The 14,302-nt window shown below is 32.1% G+C and overlaps 1 protein-coding gene and 1 pseudogene across 1 annotated transcript; both read right to left on the bottom strand.

Moving 5' to 3' along the window:
• Positions 1–832: 832 nt before the first annotated feature.
• LOC117924157 (phospholipase A1-Igamma1, chloroplastic-like) lies at positions 833–2,573 on the bottom strand. The gene has a single exon (XM_034842737.1). It carries the CDS (start codon positions 2,436–2,438, stop codon positions 933–935), a length of 1,506 nt encoding a protein of 501 aa, XP_034698628.1. The 5' UTR covers positions 2,439–2,573; the 3' UTR covers positions 833–932.
• A 7,210-nt stretch (positions 2,574–9,783) lies between these two features.
• LOC117924219 lies at positions 9,784–11,527 on the bottom strand (annotated as a pseudogene).
• Positions 11,528–14,302: the final 2,775 nt, after the last annotated feature.

The raw sequence follows: 14,302 nt of genomic DNA, 5'->3' as shown, positions 1-14,302 counted from the left end.
TGATTAAAAAGATGATGAAGAATGGGGAAGAAGAAGAAGAAAAAAAAAGAAAAAATTAATAAAAAATAAAATAGAGGGGATAGAGGTGTGATAGTAGGAATTGGGGTGTGGGAAGAGAAAGAGAGAGAGAGAGGGTGGGGTGGTTGGGGAAGGTAGGAAGAGAGAGGAGTGAGAAAAGAAAGAAATAAGAAAAAATAATAATAATAAAATAAAATAAAATAAAACAATATATAAAATAATAAAAAATTAAGAATAAAAAGATAAGTGGGTAAAAAGAAAATCAAATGTAATTGAGTTTAAAATTTATTGATAAAATTAAACTCAAAATTAATATAAATATAAAATTGGGATAAATTTTGGGATCTATATCGTCAAACAGATAAACACGATCAAACAAACCTCGGGGTTGAGGATCGATTTTAATACCATTTGTAACTAATCCCTCCCAATTATTTGGATATTTATTCTTGATATCCAAGAGACTCTTATAACTTTAAATATATGTACGAAAGATTAAAAGAATTCATAATTATATAACCTTAAAAATTTTTTCCCTTATCCATGTAGTATATCACCCATTCTTTTTGACCTTTAATGCACTATAAGTTAGAATATATATGCATGACAGATGCAAGGTTTGTTTGAAGGACAGTGCCTTTTGACTTGTACTCTCTATGAGGGCGGCAGTTTTGTCGGTTGAACCTCTGCTGGATTCCCACGTTACAGTTGCATCTTCTTAATTTTTTTCCTTTTTCTTTTTGGTTTTTTTTTTCTCCACAGGAAACCAGTGAGAAAATTTTGTTGATAGGCTTTAGCAAATCAGGTAAAAAAATTAATTAAATCGTAATTATTCTGATTGTAATGAAACAATTACAAGTGAAGTTTAGAAAATCCTTATCAACATTAATTGAGAAGCTGAAAACTGAAGGCGATCAGATAGATGAAAATATGTCTTCTTGATCGACCATGCTTCGTTTAACCCATCTGCCAGAAGTACTATTAAAGATCATAAGCCCCTTGTTAGGCACTTGGTACCAGTTTTCTGGAATCCCTAGCTCCTCAATCAGCATGCCACTGTTCTTGTTCACCAATGCAATGTCTCTTCGAGCACCTTTCTGGAAACTGGAATCTTCTCTATGAAACCCATCAAGGAGATGCAGGTATATCTCTAGGTTATGGCAGTCTTTATAACTGAATTTTCTCTTTAGATAGGGAGACGATGTCATATCAAGAGCAAGCTCCTCGCCCACATGTGTGTAGACCCATTTCCTTGTTCCAGTGAGTGAAAGGAGTCTCTGAAGGATCTTGGTTGACATAAACTTTTCAGGTAGTGTTGGAACTTTATCTTGCTTCACTACAATGCGCAGGGTTCGCACTTTCATTTCATCGATCTTGTCCCTAAAGGCGATATTCCCGACCTGTGGAGCGCCAAATGAAATGACAGTGATGGGAAGATCAGGGAGCGTAGCAGCAGCTTCATAGGCATTGAGGAGAGCTAATGCACCACCTAGGCTGTGGCCAGTGATGGTGAAGCTTACTTCTTCACCCCTTTCTCCATAAAACTTCACTAGATTTTTCACTTCTTCCATGACTTGTTCAGATGCACTAAACTTGTTGTATCTAGTGGACTCGCTTTTGGAACTGTAAATCTTGTGGAACCCATATTCAACCATAACATCTCCCTCCCCAATATGCTGTAGCTTTGCCTCAAAATCTAAGACCCATTCAGACACTGCAACTGTCCCTCGCCACGCCATAACTATATCCCTTCTTCCAATCCTTTGGGATTCATCATCAGTGCTGACAGCAACAAAGCCTATCCAATTGGAATCTTTGCTCCATGTTTGGGTGAACTGCGACCTCTCCAAGTAATGGAGACCTCCAACGTGGGACATAGCATAGATGTATTTGGTCACTTTGTAACCATGTTTAGTAAGATGCAATTCATCAAAAAGTTTGTGCCTTTCGCATTGACAATTCCCAGAATCATTATTGAATGCATCATAAGTTGCTTGTGCAAATTCTCCATACTTAACTATCTCCCTTCGAAGCCAAGGGTGAAGGGGATCGAGAAGATGTTCCCATTTGTTAGACATGTTCTCCTCGAGGGACCTCGTTGGAGTCATATAATAACCCGGCCCGTCGACAAGATCCGATGCTGTATACTTCAGGCTTGCCACTGACTTGGGAACTTCATGTTTCCAAGTTATTGGCGCCCACATGTTCTCCTTGAGGGACCTCGTTCGAGTCATATAATCATCCCGCCGGTCAACAAATTCTGACACTGTATACATCAGGCTTGCCGACTTGGAGTCAAGTGAAGCGTATTTCCTAAGCCCTGAGCATTGAAATGGCTGCGCAGAGGCATGGCAGTCAACGACCTCGGGTAGCTGTTTGAATCTGGATGCACGTATTGGAGGGAGATGTGGCATGGACATGGCAGATTACAGCGCCTTATTGACAGCAATCCAATTGAACCCAGACTTTTACACGCTTGTGCACCTCTTCTTCTCCTTTCCTCTCATGGTCCTTTCCTCTCTTGCAATTTGATTGAATGATGTTAATTTTTATGGGTTGGATGCAATAAGCCTAGAAAGTGGTTTATATAAGGCTCACAGATAACTTAATTTCATGGAAGCTGGCTATGAAGTTTGAACTTTCAAGCACTGCTAGTTCTTTGGAAAGCTCATGAGTTTTTGGAAATTCCAGTGTGGACTCTTTCATACTGGTGTCATGAGTTCTTGGCAAGTCCAGTGTGAACTCTTTCATGCTGGTCTCCTTTAATTTTTATATCTTAAGAAAGGTCATTTCGCCGAAGGCACCATTCCATGTAAACCTTTCCCATATTCGGAGTCCAACAATGAACTCGTCAAGGGCAGTCAACCCATAGACCATGTGGGGGTTAATTGAGCTTTCCTCTCTACTGGGTCCAACTAGCTGGTTGGTAAGACTGAACTAGCCTATGGCTATTAGTCGCTGCTACTAGTCCTTTGGAAAGCGCGTACTCAATGTGACATTTTCCAAAGGCACCATTAAAATATAATTAATTGACATTTCCCATCTTCTAAATTTCTAACGTAACTAAGACTTGCAGCACCTTCCACGCAAAATGTTAAAATAATAATATTAAAATTATTTTTTGGCATTGACAATGACCTTATAATACAAAAATTAAAAGGTTCCTTTTCTTCCTGGTGGTCATACTCATAGCTGGAAAGGTTCCTAGTGATTGAACCTATGGCTCTTAATCTGTAGACCATGTCAAGGTTAATTTGAAGTATTAATTCATATATGAGTAATTTGGTTGATCGAATTGCCTTTTCTCATACTGCTATATTACCGTGTTAACAACCAATACTGTAGGAATATATGATGATCTAAACTTTTTGAACGAACTTATTTGAAACATACGTACATGTACTCAAGATAGGCTTAATTTTTAGCCCACTTAGAAGTCCAAAGCCTTGAAAATGCTCCGATAAATTTCAATTATTTCTCTAGGTAATTGAATTATTTAATTACTCACCATGGTTACTTTATGTTTAATTTTGCTAGATAATGGTATATGATATCAGTTAATTAATAATCTACATTTGAATGTTTTCGGGTAATGAAGTGAAATTTTTGCAAATATTGTAGAAAATTGCTCCCTGGCTGTATGTGAAGCGTATTTCCCATTTCTTATTTGGATGGTTTTAGGTAGTAAAGTGAAATTTTTGTTGAAGAACTTGGACAGATTGGTAGTAAAATTGCAACTTGGATGGATTGGTCGGATTGATGGTGAACTCGAATCTAACTTGAATTAAGAAACAATCAACCCAACTCGACATCTAATCTGAAGTACTCAATCCAAACCCAACCTAATCTTATTTTTTAAAACTCGATTGAATTCGGGATGATTAAATTAAACTCAGATTTGTTAGATTAAGCTTGGGTTGGTTGGGTTAAATTTGGGTTGATCCAGTAAAACTCAGGTTGATTAAGTTGATTAAGTTGTATAATTCAAAATCCATCCATCTTGATTTTTAAAAAACTTATTTGTATATATTTATACCAAATTTTAAATAGTAAATAAAATAAAATTTCAAGATAACAATAAAAAATAAAATCACCTTATATATCTTCTTTTTTTAAAATGAAAAAGTATATGTATAATTATAATTTAATTTTTCTTTAAAATCTAAAAAGAAAATTAATATTATTTCATAGGATAATAAATATTGTAAATATTATAAAAATATTAAATTAGGCTCAAGTTCTTTGAATCTTAACTTAGCCCAACCAAATTGAGTTTGGGTTGAAAAAATTTAATCCAAACTCAATCCAAGTATTATTAAAAATGTTTACCCAAGTCTCCCCAAACATCGAGTTCGGATTAAATCGGACCAAATCATCCAAATTGCACCCCAAGTTGACATATTGTAAGAAATTGTTGTTAAGATGTATGAAGTATTGAGGGTTAATATAACTCTCTCTCTCATGTGAGTAAATTGTCTAATATTTGAATGCATGATTTTAGGTAGTGACATGAAATTTTTGCTAATATTGTTGGAAATTGCTCTCGAGATATATGAAGTGTATTGATGATTTATTTTTTGGATGATTTTAAGTAGTGATGTGAAATATTTACCAACATATTCACTACAGAAAAAGGGCATACAGCTATGGAGTGACTCTTACTAAAGATGATAAATAGTGTGACTTTAAAAAATGGTGACACACTGAAGTAACTGCCACTACATGTGACCATAGGTAGTGCAACTATATCTTATAGTTGTGGTTGGCAACCTCAAGTAACATGCAAATTAAAATATAGGAGGGAAATATTGGTACCTCAATATTTCGGCAATTTATCATGAATTTCGCCAATTTTTCGACATTTATCGATATCTCGCAATATTTTAGGCGGTCAACATGATCTGGTCAAACTTTAAAAATTGCTTAAATTTTAAGTCACTGTGGAGGCTTGAACCCCAAAAGGTTTTTACAAAAGGTTTAACCTATGTTAAGCCAACTACTAGGGCAAGTTTGCCCCTTGATTTATAAGTTGTACCAAATATGTATATATATACTCAAATTTATTGCATAAACATAATTAAAAAAAATATATATACTCAAATTTATTGCATAAACATAATTAAAAAAATGTTTTAAAGAACAAATTAATTATAATTAAATAAAAAAATTTCATCTATTTTTTAATACCAAAAATATAAAAATTATCGTGACAATTTTCTTTATAGTGTTTTTAATATCATTAATATATTAATTAAGTATTAAAAATTATTCATATATTATCATTTATTTTATATCATTTAATATAATTGAATTAAATGAATTATAATTTTAATATTACATATATTTTAAAATTAGACATATTATAATTAAATATCACAATATTATTATCGAATAATATTTAATATAATTTAATAATAAATGTATACTTATAAAATTTATATTTTTTTTATTAGCACATATAATATTATTATCAAATATAATAAATTATATTATACATATATCAATTTATTGAACAAAATAATTTTAAAATATCTATTATACTTCTAATTTTATTTTTAAGAGTTTTTTCTTACATTTTTATAATTTCTGATCAATTTTAGGTTCACCGATATTTTGTATTAAAATATCCACCGATATATCCGATATATATGTAAAATAGAAATATCAATATATTTGTAATTACCGATGTTTTCATCCTTACTTGCAACAAATATGTTATTATAGTTGCATTCGGCATGTGACCCCACTAAAAGGTATAATTTGTTTTATAGTTGCAAGTAAAAGTTGAGTTTAAATTCAAAATAATCCATTTGTTGAAAAAAATGGTAAGAATAGTACCCATCTCAAAATATTTGTCAAACTTATCTTTTGTATCCACATAAGCATTCACATGGATTTATTTTTTTTAAGTGTAAAAAACCACAATTAGTGACCGTGGTTTTAAAAGTTTCAGAAATATCCTTAAAACCACAATCCACAATCATTGAGTGTGGTTTTATAATTTTTCTTAAAACCATAGTTTCAAAATTATTTTTAATCCACGTCCGTTTTAATAACATTGTAATTTTAATATTATTTTTAAAATATTATTTATCGTAATAACTATAAAAAAATATTTTTTGTCATAATAACAATAAAACTATAGTTAGTAACTGTGGTTTTAAAAATATCATAAAAACCACTATAACAGACGTGGTTTTACAATTTTCTTTAAAACCATAGTCACAACCTGTTTTAAACTTTTTATTGTAAAAAAATTCGTTTCGGAGTGGGGAAAATTTTTTACAATTTTCCATTGTCAATTTAAAATTATTTTTTTGTACAAATTATTCTTAATAAATTTTTTTGTTCCGACTGTTTTAAAATTATATATATGTATCTTTATTTTTTCATATTTTCCTTGAAATTTTGAGAAAATAATTTGGCCTACATGCATTCCCATAAAAATTTATATATTTATGTTAAATAAAATATTTATTTAAGGAAATTTGTAAGAAATGAACTTTAAGAAAATTTGGTACAACATTAAGAAATTTTGGTACATCCATAATTTATACTAAAATTAAAAATAAAAAAACAAAGTTCTAAAATCTCATATTTTTTTTAGTTATGATTACATGAGTTCTCCTTTAACTGTGGTTTTAAAGAAAATTATAAAACCATAATCTATGACTATGGTTTTTAAAGAAAATTGTAAAACCATCGTCTGTGACTGTGGTTTTTATGATATTTTTAAAACCATAGTTACTAATTATGGTTTTCTGGTTATTATGACAAAAAATATTTTTTTATGGTTATTATGATAAAGAATATTTTAAAAATAATAGTAAAATCACAATATTATTAAAATGGGTATGAATTAAAAATAATTTTGAAACCACGGTTACTAATTGTGGTTTTAAGAAAAATTGTAAAACCACAGTCTGTGACTGTAGTTTTAAGGATATTTCTGAAATCTTTAAAACCACAGTCACCAACGGTGATCTTTTATACTTAAAAAAAAAAATCTATGTGAATGTTTACGTGGATACAAAAAATTAGTTTGACAAACATTTTGAGATGAGTAATATTCTTACCATTTTTTTTTCAGCAAATGGATTATTTTGGACTTAAACTCAGTAAAAGTTAGCCGTAATTATAGCTTGTCATTTGTTGTCCAAAGCTGACGTTGTTTTTTGTGGTACAATAGTTTCATATTCTTTTATATATATATATATATATATATATATATATGCTGAAATGCAGATAAGGGAAAAATGAAAGTTTTCCTTGCTAGTTTTTTTCTATGATTTTGATGAATGAGGGCATTTACTTTATAATATGATTTAGACCTCAAAAACCATGGATCTCTCCCTTCCCTCTCTTATTGTGTTGATTATATCAGCAACTTTGCTCATGGTTGGCCTGGCCTCAGGGGAACGGTTCACATTTTATGGCTACCTGTAGCAGGTCTACCATCCTTGCTTCACTTGCATCATGGAAAATTAGGCTCCTGTCAAAAACCTTTACTGTCCATTCTTCTTGGACCATTAAGTGAACCCATCTAGCCAAGTCGAATCCACTCTTCTAAACTAGTTTTCCAGTTAGTAGTTCCAAGAGAATCACACCAAACCCATATATATCTGAATTGAAGGTGTTGTCGGATGCAAGATTACATCAGAAACTTCTCGACTTCAAATTACATGATATAGGTTTTCAGGCAAGATTTAAAAGAGCCTTCATGGATAGGCGTTTTGAGCCCTATCCCCTACCCCTATCCCTACCCAATGAAAAAGGCATAAAGAAACAAACTCATGCATAACCAGTAATTTTGAGAAAACCTCACATCTAAAAACTCACTGCCAGTGAGATTCATTGCTCTTTTAAATAATAAAGAAAATAAATAATTTATATATTTATTCTCAATTAACTATTAATTATATATTTATTATTAGTTTGAATTAAAGTAGAATATAAAAATTGAATTAGAGTAGAAGATAGAGTTTGAATTATAATAGAACTTAAATATATTTATATATAAATATTTACAATTATCAATAAAAATGTCATAATTTTCATAAATTCTTTTTACAGTATTATCCAATGTCTCATTTTTCTTCGCAAACGATTCATCAAGATCCATCCAACCCAAATTCAAATTTCTAACTCTTTGAAGACAAGTAAGTATTTTTCAAATTTCCAACTCTTTGAAGACAAGTAAGTATTTTTCATATGTTTCGAAGGTTGATCAGTATCATACCAATTGATCCCATTGCCAACCACATCAACGCCTAATATAAGTAAATAATGACGTTAATAAATAATAACAAGACAAATATCACGAGTTATACCAATAACAATCTATAATGAATGAGATCTTCTTAATAAAAACGTACACCCATACCAATTCTAGATCTAACCACATAAGGAATATTTTTTGGTATAAAAAATAAGTAGATGCATCAAGATAGCATAACAAATGATCCATAGCTTTGAACCACGTAAGTCAACAAAATCTTAGTAGAAAAAGGATATAACTTGTTTTTACATTAAATATATTGATAGGCTATACCCAAATATTTCTATGTAACGCTAATATGTGACTGTTGTGCCCTTGTATACATATGCATGCATGCATACATACGTACCCATCGAGATATGCATATACAGATCATGTAGATACCATTAAAAACATGCACGTAACTATGCTTAGACAAATAAGAAGCTTGATGAATATATATACTAAAATTAACCACATACATTTTAGATTTGGTAGCAAGCAAAAAGAGGATCAGAGCCCTAATAATTACCAGGAAACTTACAGAAAGTATGAGTTTAGCATTATCCTCTACATTGTCAATGGAAAGAAAATAACACCAGTCACCAATCACCTTTCTACAATACACGAAGACCAAATGCAAAACATATATATCAAATCTCCTTGACAACCTCAAAGTGAATGAATAGATAATTGATTATTGGTACATTGAAAAGTGAAGATAAATCAGTCCAAACCTTCAAAAACAAGGGAGCTTAAAAAAAATAAACATAAGAAAAAACAAGAAGATATTTTTGAATCTGGGAACAAAAATATCATGTCAATAAAAAACCAAAATCTTCTCTGCAATATAGAGGCACTATATCTCAAAAAACAAGGGAATCAAAACCTTTTTTCTTTGAATATTTTGAATTCCCAACAACACATGCAAAGTAAATGAAAACTCGAAATCTTCCACTAGACTAAGGTGGAACCAAAGTCTCAAGATTTCGAGTTTTTTTCTTTTTCTTTTTCCTTTGCTATACTTTCTCAATAACCAAATAGAGCATGAAAACAACAAAAATAAAATAAAGAAAAAGAAATTATTCATAAATTGCATTAAAAAAATTGAGTAGAAAATCAACCATATGACTTCAAAAACGTATTACGAAAGATTTTCAAAGAATCAGATTCACGAACTCAGTCTGACAACGGGGTTCTGAATTCAATTGGATTGAGTAAATGAGCTCCATGACGTAAATAATAATGATCAACGGTGAAGAACCAAGGATAAAGAGAAGTAGAGATACAGGTTTAGCTAGTGGGAATTGTAATGTTGCTGCAGTCTGCAATTGCATGCAGTATTATGTTTCTTAGAATATATGGGAAAAATCAAGATACGAGCTCATAACTCTAATTTTGTCTAGGATTCTGTACTCTAAAGTCCTGGAGGTACCGGTATTATACATGTTGGCATAGGAATGAATTGTTTAAGAATAATGTGAAATAATAAATTAATTTATTGGGAGAAAAAATGAATCAATTAGAAGTGTACAAAATTGAGAGGCTACGTACACACGATCGTGGCTCAAACTTGTAATTTATTATGTGCAAGCATATTCTTACTGTGAAATCATGACTAGGTGCCTCACCAAAAGGAGAATGTATATCTTCTTGGTCTCTAAATGGCTTAACCCATCTGCCATGCCGGTTAAACACAAGCCCTTTGTTAGGCACTTGGAACCAGTTCTCTGGGATCCTCAGCTCCTCTATCAACATATCACTGAACTTGTTCACTAAGCCAACGTCTCTCCGTGCATTCCATCTAAATTTGCTCTGGGTATCATGGAACCCATCTGTGAGATGCAGATATACCTCTAGGTTATGAAAACCTAGCAAATCGAACTCCCTCTTCAAGTAGGGCGACAATGACATGTCAAGTTTCAGCTCCGTGCCTACATGCCTGTACAACCATATTAATCCTCTAGTGAGAGCATGGAGTTGGTTAAGAATCTTGTTGAATATAATCCCTGGAAGTTTGGGGACTATGTCTTGCTTCACAAGAACACGCAGTACCTTCACTCCCATTTCACTCATCTTGTCTCTGAAAGAGACGTTCCCAACCCTTGGCGCACCAAATGAATGACGCTGATGTGATCAAGATCCGGGAGAGAGGACGCGGCGTCATAGGCACTGAGGAGAGCCAAGGCACCACCTAGGCTGTGGCCAGTGACGGTGAGGCTGACTCCTTCCCCCCTTCCTTTGAAAAACTCAAGCAGCCTTTTCACTTCTTCCATGACTTGTTCAGACTTCAGAGGCACTTAACTTGTTATATCTGGTAGACTCACTCTTGTGTAAATGCTATGAAAGCCACTTTCAACCTTGACACCTCCTTCCCCGATTTGCTCGAGCGATGCCTTCATATCCGAGAACCATTCAGATGGCGCCACTGTCCCTCTCCATGCCCCAGCTATGTCTCTTCTTCCAATCCTTTGGGACTCCTTGTCACAGCTCACAGCAACATAGCCCATCCAGTTGGAATCTTTACTCCATGTTTCACCTGTGATAGGCCTCTCGAACCAACTAGGGACATCGATGTTGGTCATGGCATAGATGTACTTAGTCACCTTGTAACCGTGTTTAGTAAGATGTAATTCATCAAAAAGATTGTGCCGATTGTATCTACAACTCCCACAAAAGTCCGAGAAGGAATCATAGTCGAATGCATATATCATAAGTCGCCTGCGCAAATTCTCCATACTTAACGATCTCTCTTCGAAGCCATGGGTGAATCGGATCCAGAAGATTTTCCCAATTGAACTGACCATGAATTTCTCGCCATTTTGTCGATATGTTCTCCCGTGGGGACCTCGTTGGGGTCATATGATCACCCCGGTCAATGAAATCTGAAGCTGTATAAGTGAGTCGCATCAGGTTTCCCAGTGACTTACCGCCCTGAGAAACATGTTTCTTAGCCTTTTCAGATTGTAGTTGCTGGACAGGCGCCACCACTCTACCATCACCGATTCCGGAGAGCTGTTTGAAGCTGGATGCGCATGTCATATGAAGATGATGCTTTTTCATGGCAGATGATAGAGCCTTCTTGATGGCCCGAAGCCAGACTTGCGTACCCTTTTCGTTTTTCTGCTCCTCCTTTTCTCCCTTGTGACTTGCTTTGATGATAGCAACTCCATTGTGAATCAAGGGCTAGAACAAGAGAACAACTTGGAATATTTAGATTTGCATAGACTATGGATAAGGCTCAATTGAGCTTCCAAGAGGGATTTATGTAAGATCTTGTGCGTACAAGCTTCATGGAAGGCTCTGAATATTTAACCTTTCAAACTCTCCATGGGTCTACGGCGCCCCTTGACTTCTCGGTGGTACGAAATTTTGACTTATCGATCGGTTTAATCTGGAAAGTCCGGTGGCGGATTTTTCTCAATAGTACGGTAATTTAAAAAAGTTATGCTTAAATTACTGTAGTAGAAGAAGTTATTACAAATATACGGTAGTTTTTGCCACCTAGGAAAGAGGATTTGCCACTTAGGAGAGAGGAGAGAGGTTCAGCGGATAATTTTTTTTTTAAACCAAAATCATCTTTTCAAATTTCAAAAGTCAAAGGGAAATCGTCTTTTCAAAAGACGAGTTCCATGAAAAAAAAAATTAGTACTTAAAAAAATTCCCCATTTACAAGGGAACTTGTCTCTTGAAGAGACGAGTTCCTTGAAAAAAAAAATATATTTTTTTTAAAAAAATCCCAAATTATTATTTAAAAAAAAAAAACAACAATTCCTCGAGGGAACTCGTCTCTTCAAGAGACGAGTTCCCATGAGGAAAAAAAAAATTCCCAAATTAAATAAAAAAATAAAAAAAAAACAATTCCACAAGGGAACTCGTCTCTTGAAGAGACGAGTTCCCATGGGAAAAAAATATTTTTAAAAAAAAAATTTTTTTTTTTTATAAAAAAGTTCCCAAATTAAAAAAAAAAAAAAAAAAAAAAAAAAAAAAAAAACACAATTCCACAAGGGAACTCGTCTCATGGGATTTTTTTTTTTAAAAAAAAAATATACCCAAATTAAAAAAAATATATATTCTTCAAGAGACGAGTTCCCATGGGAAAAAAAATTTTATTTTTTTTATAAAAAAATTCTCAAATTAAAAAAAAAAAAAAAAACAATTCCACAAGGGAACTCGTCTCTTGAAGAGACGAGTTCCCATAGGAAATTTTTTTTTTTTTTTTAAATATTTTTTTTATAAAAAAATTCCCAAATTAAAAAAAAAAAAAAAAAAAACAATTCCACAAAGGAACTCGTCTCTTGAAAAAAAACAATTCTTCAAGGGAACTCGTCTCTTTTTAAATATTTTTTTTATAAAAAATTCCCAAATTAAAAAAAAAAAAAAAAAAACAATTTCTGAAGGGAACTCGTCTCTTGAAGAGACGAGCCATGGGATTTTTTTTTTTTTTTAATATTTTTTTTATAAAAAAATTCCCAAAAAAAAAAAAAAAAAAAAAAAAAAAAAACAATTCTTCAAGGGAACTCGTCTCTTGAAGAGATGAGTTCCCTTGAGGAATTTTTTTTTTTTTTTTTAATTTGGGAACTTTTTTTTAAAATATATATATATTTTTTTCCGTGGGAACTCGTCTATTGAAGAGACGAGTTCCTTTGAGGAATTGTTTTTTTTTTTTTTTTTTTTTTTTTTAATTTGGGAATTTAAAAAAAAAAAAAAAAATTCCCATGGGAAACTCGTCTCTTGAAGAGACGAGTTCCCCTTGTGGAATTGTTTTTTTTTTTTTTTTTTTTTTTTTTTTTTTTAATTTAGGAATTTAAAAAAAAATATATTTAAAAAAAAAGAAATTTTCCCATGGGGGGAACTCGTCTCTTGAAGAGACGAGTTCCCCTTGTGGAATTGGTTTTTTTATTTTTTTATTTTTTTTATTTAGGAATTTTTTTTAAAAAAATATTTGAAAAAAAAAAATTTTTCCCATGGGGGAACTCGCCTCTTCAAGAGACGAGTTCCCCTTGTGGAATTTTTTTTTTTTTTTTTTTTTATTTGGGAATTTTTTTTTTTTTTTTTAAAAAAAATTTTTCCCATGGGAAACTCGTCTCTTGAAGAGACGAGTTCCCCTTGTGGAATTTTTTTTTTTTTTTTAATTTGGGAATTAAAAAAAATATATATTTAAAAAAAAAAAATTTCCCATGGGAAATGTGGAATTGTTTTTTTTTTTTTTTTTTTTTTTAATTTAGGAATTTAAAAAAAAAAAAAAATTTTAAATTTTTTTTTTCCCATGGGAAACTCGTCTCTTGAAGAGACGAGTTTCCCCTTGTGGAATTTTTTTTTTTTTTTTTTTTTTTTTTTTATTTGGGAATTTTTTTAAAAAAAATATTTAAAAAAAAAAAAAATTTTCCCATGGGAAACTCGTCTCTTGAATTTCCCTTGTGGATTTTTTTTTTTTAAGGAATTTTTTTTTAAATATATACCTTGAGGAATTTTTATTATTATTATTATTTTTTTTTTTCATGGAACTCGTCTCTTGAAGAGACGAGTTCCCTTGTAAATGGGGAATTTTTTTAAATACTATATTTTTTTTCATGGAACTCGTCTCTTCAAGAGACGAGTTCCCTTTGACGAAATTTGAAAAGATGATTTTGGTTTAAAAAAAAAATTATCCGATGAACCTCTCTCCTCTCTCCTCTCTCCTAAGTGGCAAATCCTCTTTCCTAGGTGGCAAAAACTACCGTATATTTGTAATAACTTCTTCTACTACAGTAATTTAAGCATAACTTTTTTAAATTACCGTACTATTGAGAAAAATCCGTCCGGTGGCTGCCTCTGAGCTTAGAGTCTAACTACAACAACGGTTAAATTTGACGGTGTCATAACCATTTAATAATAATGAGTAAGGTCCAAATTCCATGTATCAATCTGCCATTGGCTCATTCTTTACGACCTCATCGTCACCTAACCTAGTTGTTTAATGAAAAACTGAACCACCCTAATTTTTATTTAATGTTTTGTTGAATCTGGTCCAATTTCAACTTGTGT

The sequence above is a fragment of the Vitis riparia genome, chromosome 10 (genome assembly GCF_004353265.1).
Source record: "Vitis riparia cultivar Riparia Gloire de Montpellier isolate 1030 chromosome 10, EGFV_Vit.rip_1.0, whole genome shotgun sequence".
Classification (NCBI taxonomy): Eukaryota; Viridiplantae; Streptophyta; class Magnoliopsida; order Vitales; family Vitaceae; genus Vitis; species Vitis riparia.
This window is presented reverse-complemented; position numbering and strand designations above follow the sequence as displayed.

Coding starts and splice junctions, on each gene's coding strand:
- LOC117924157 (XM_034842737.1), bottom strand. CDS start 2,438: ATGTCCATGCCACATCTCCCTCCAATACGTGCATCCAGATTCAAACAG.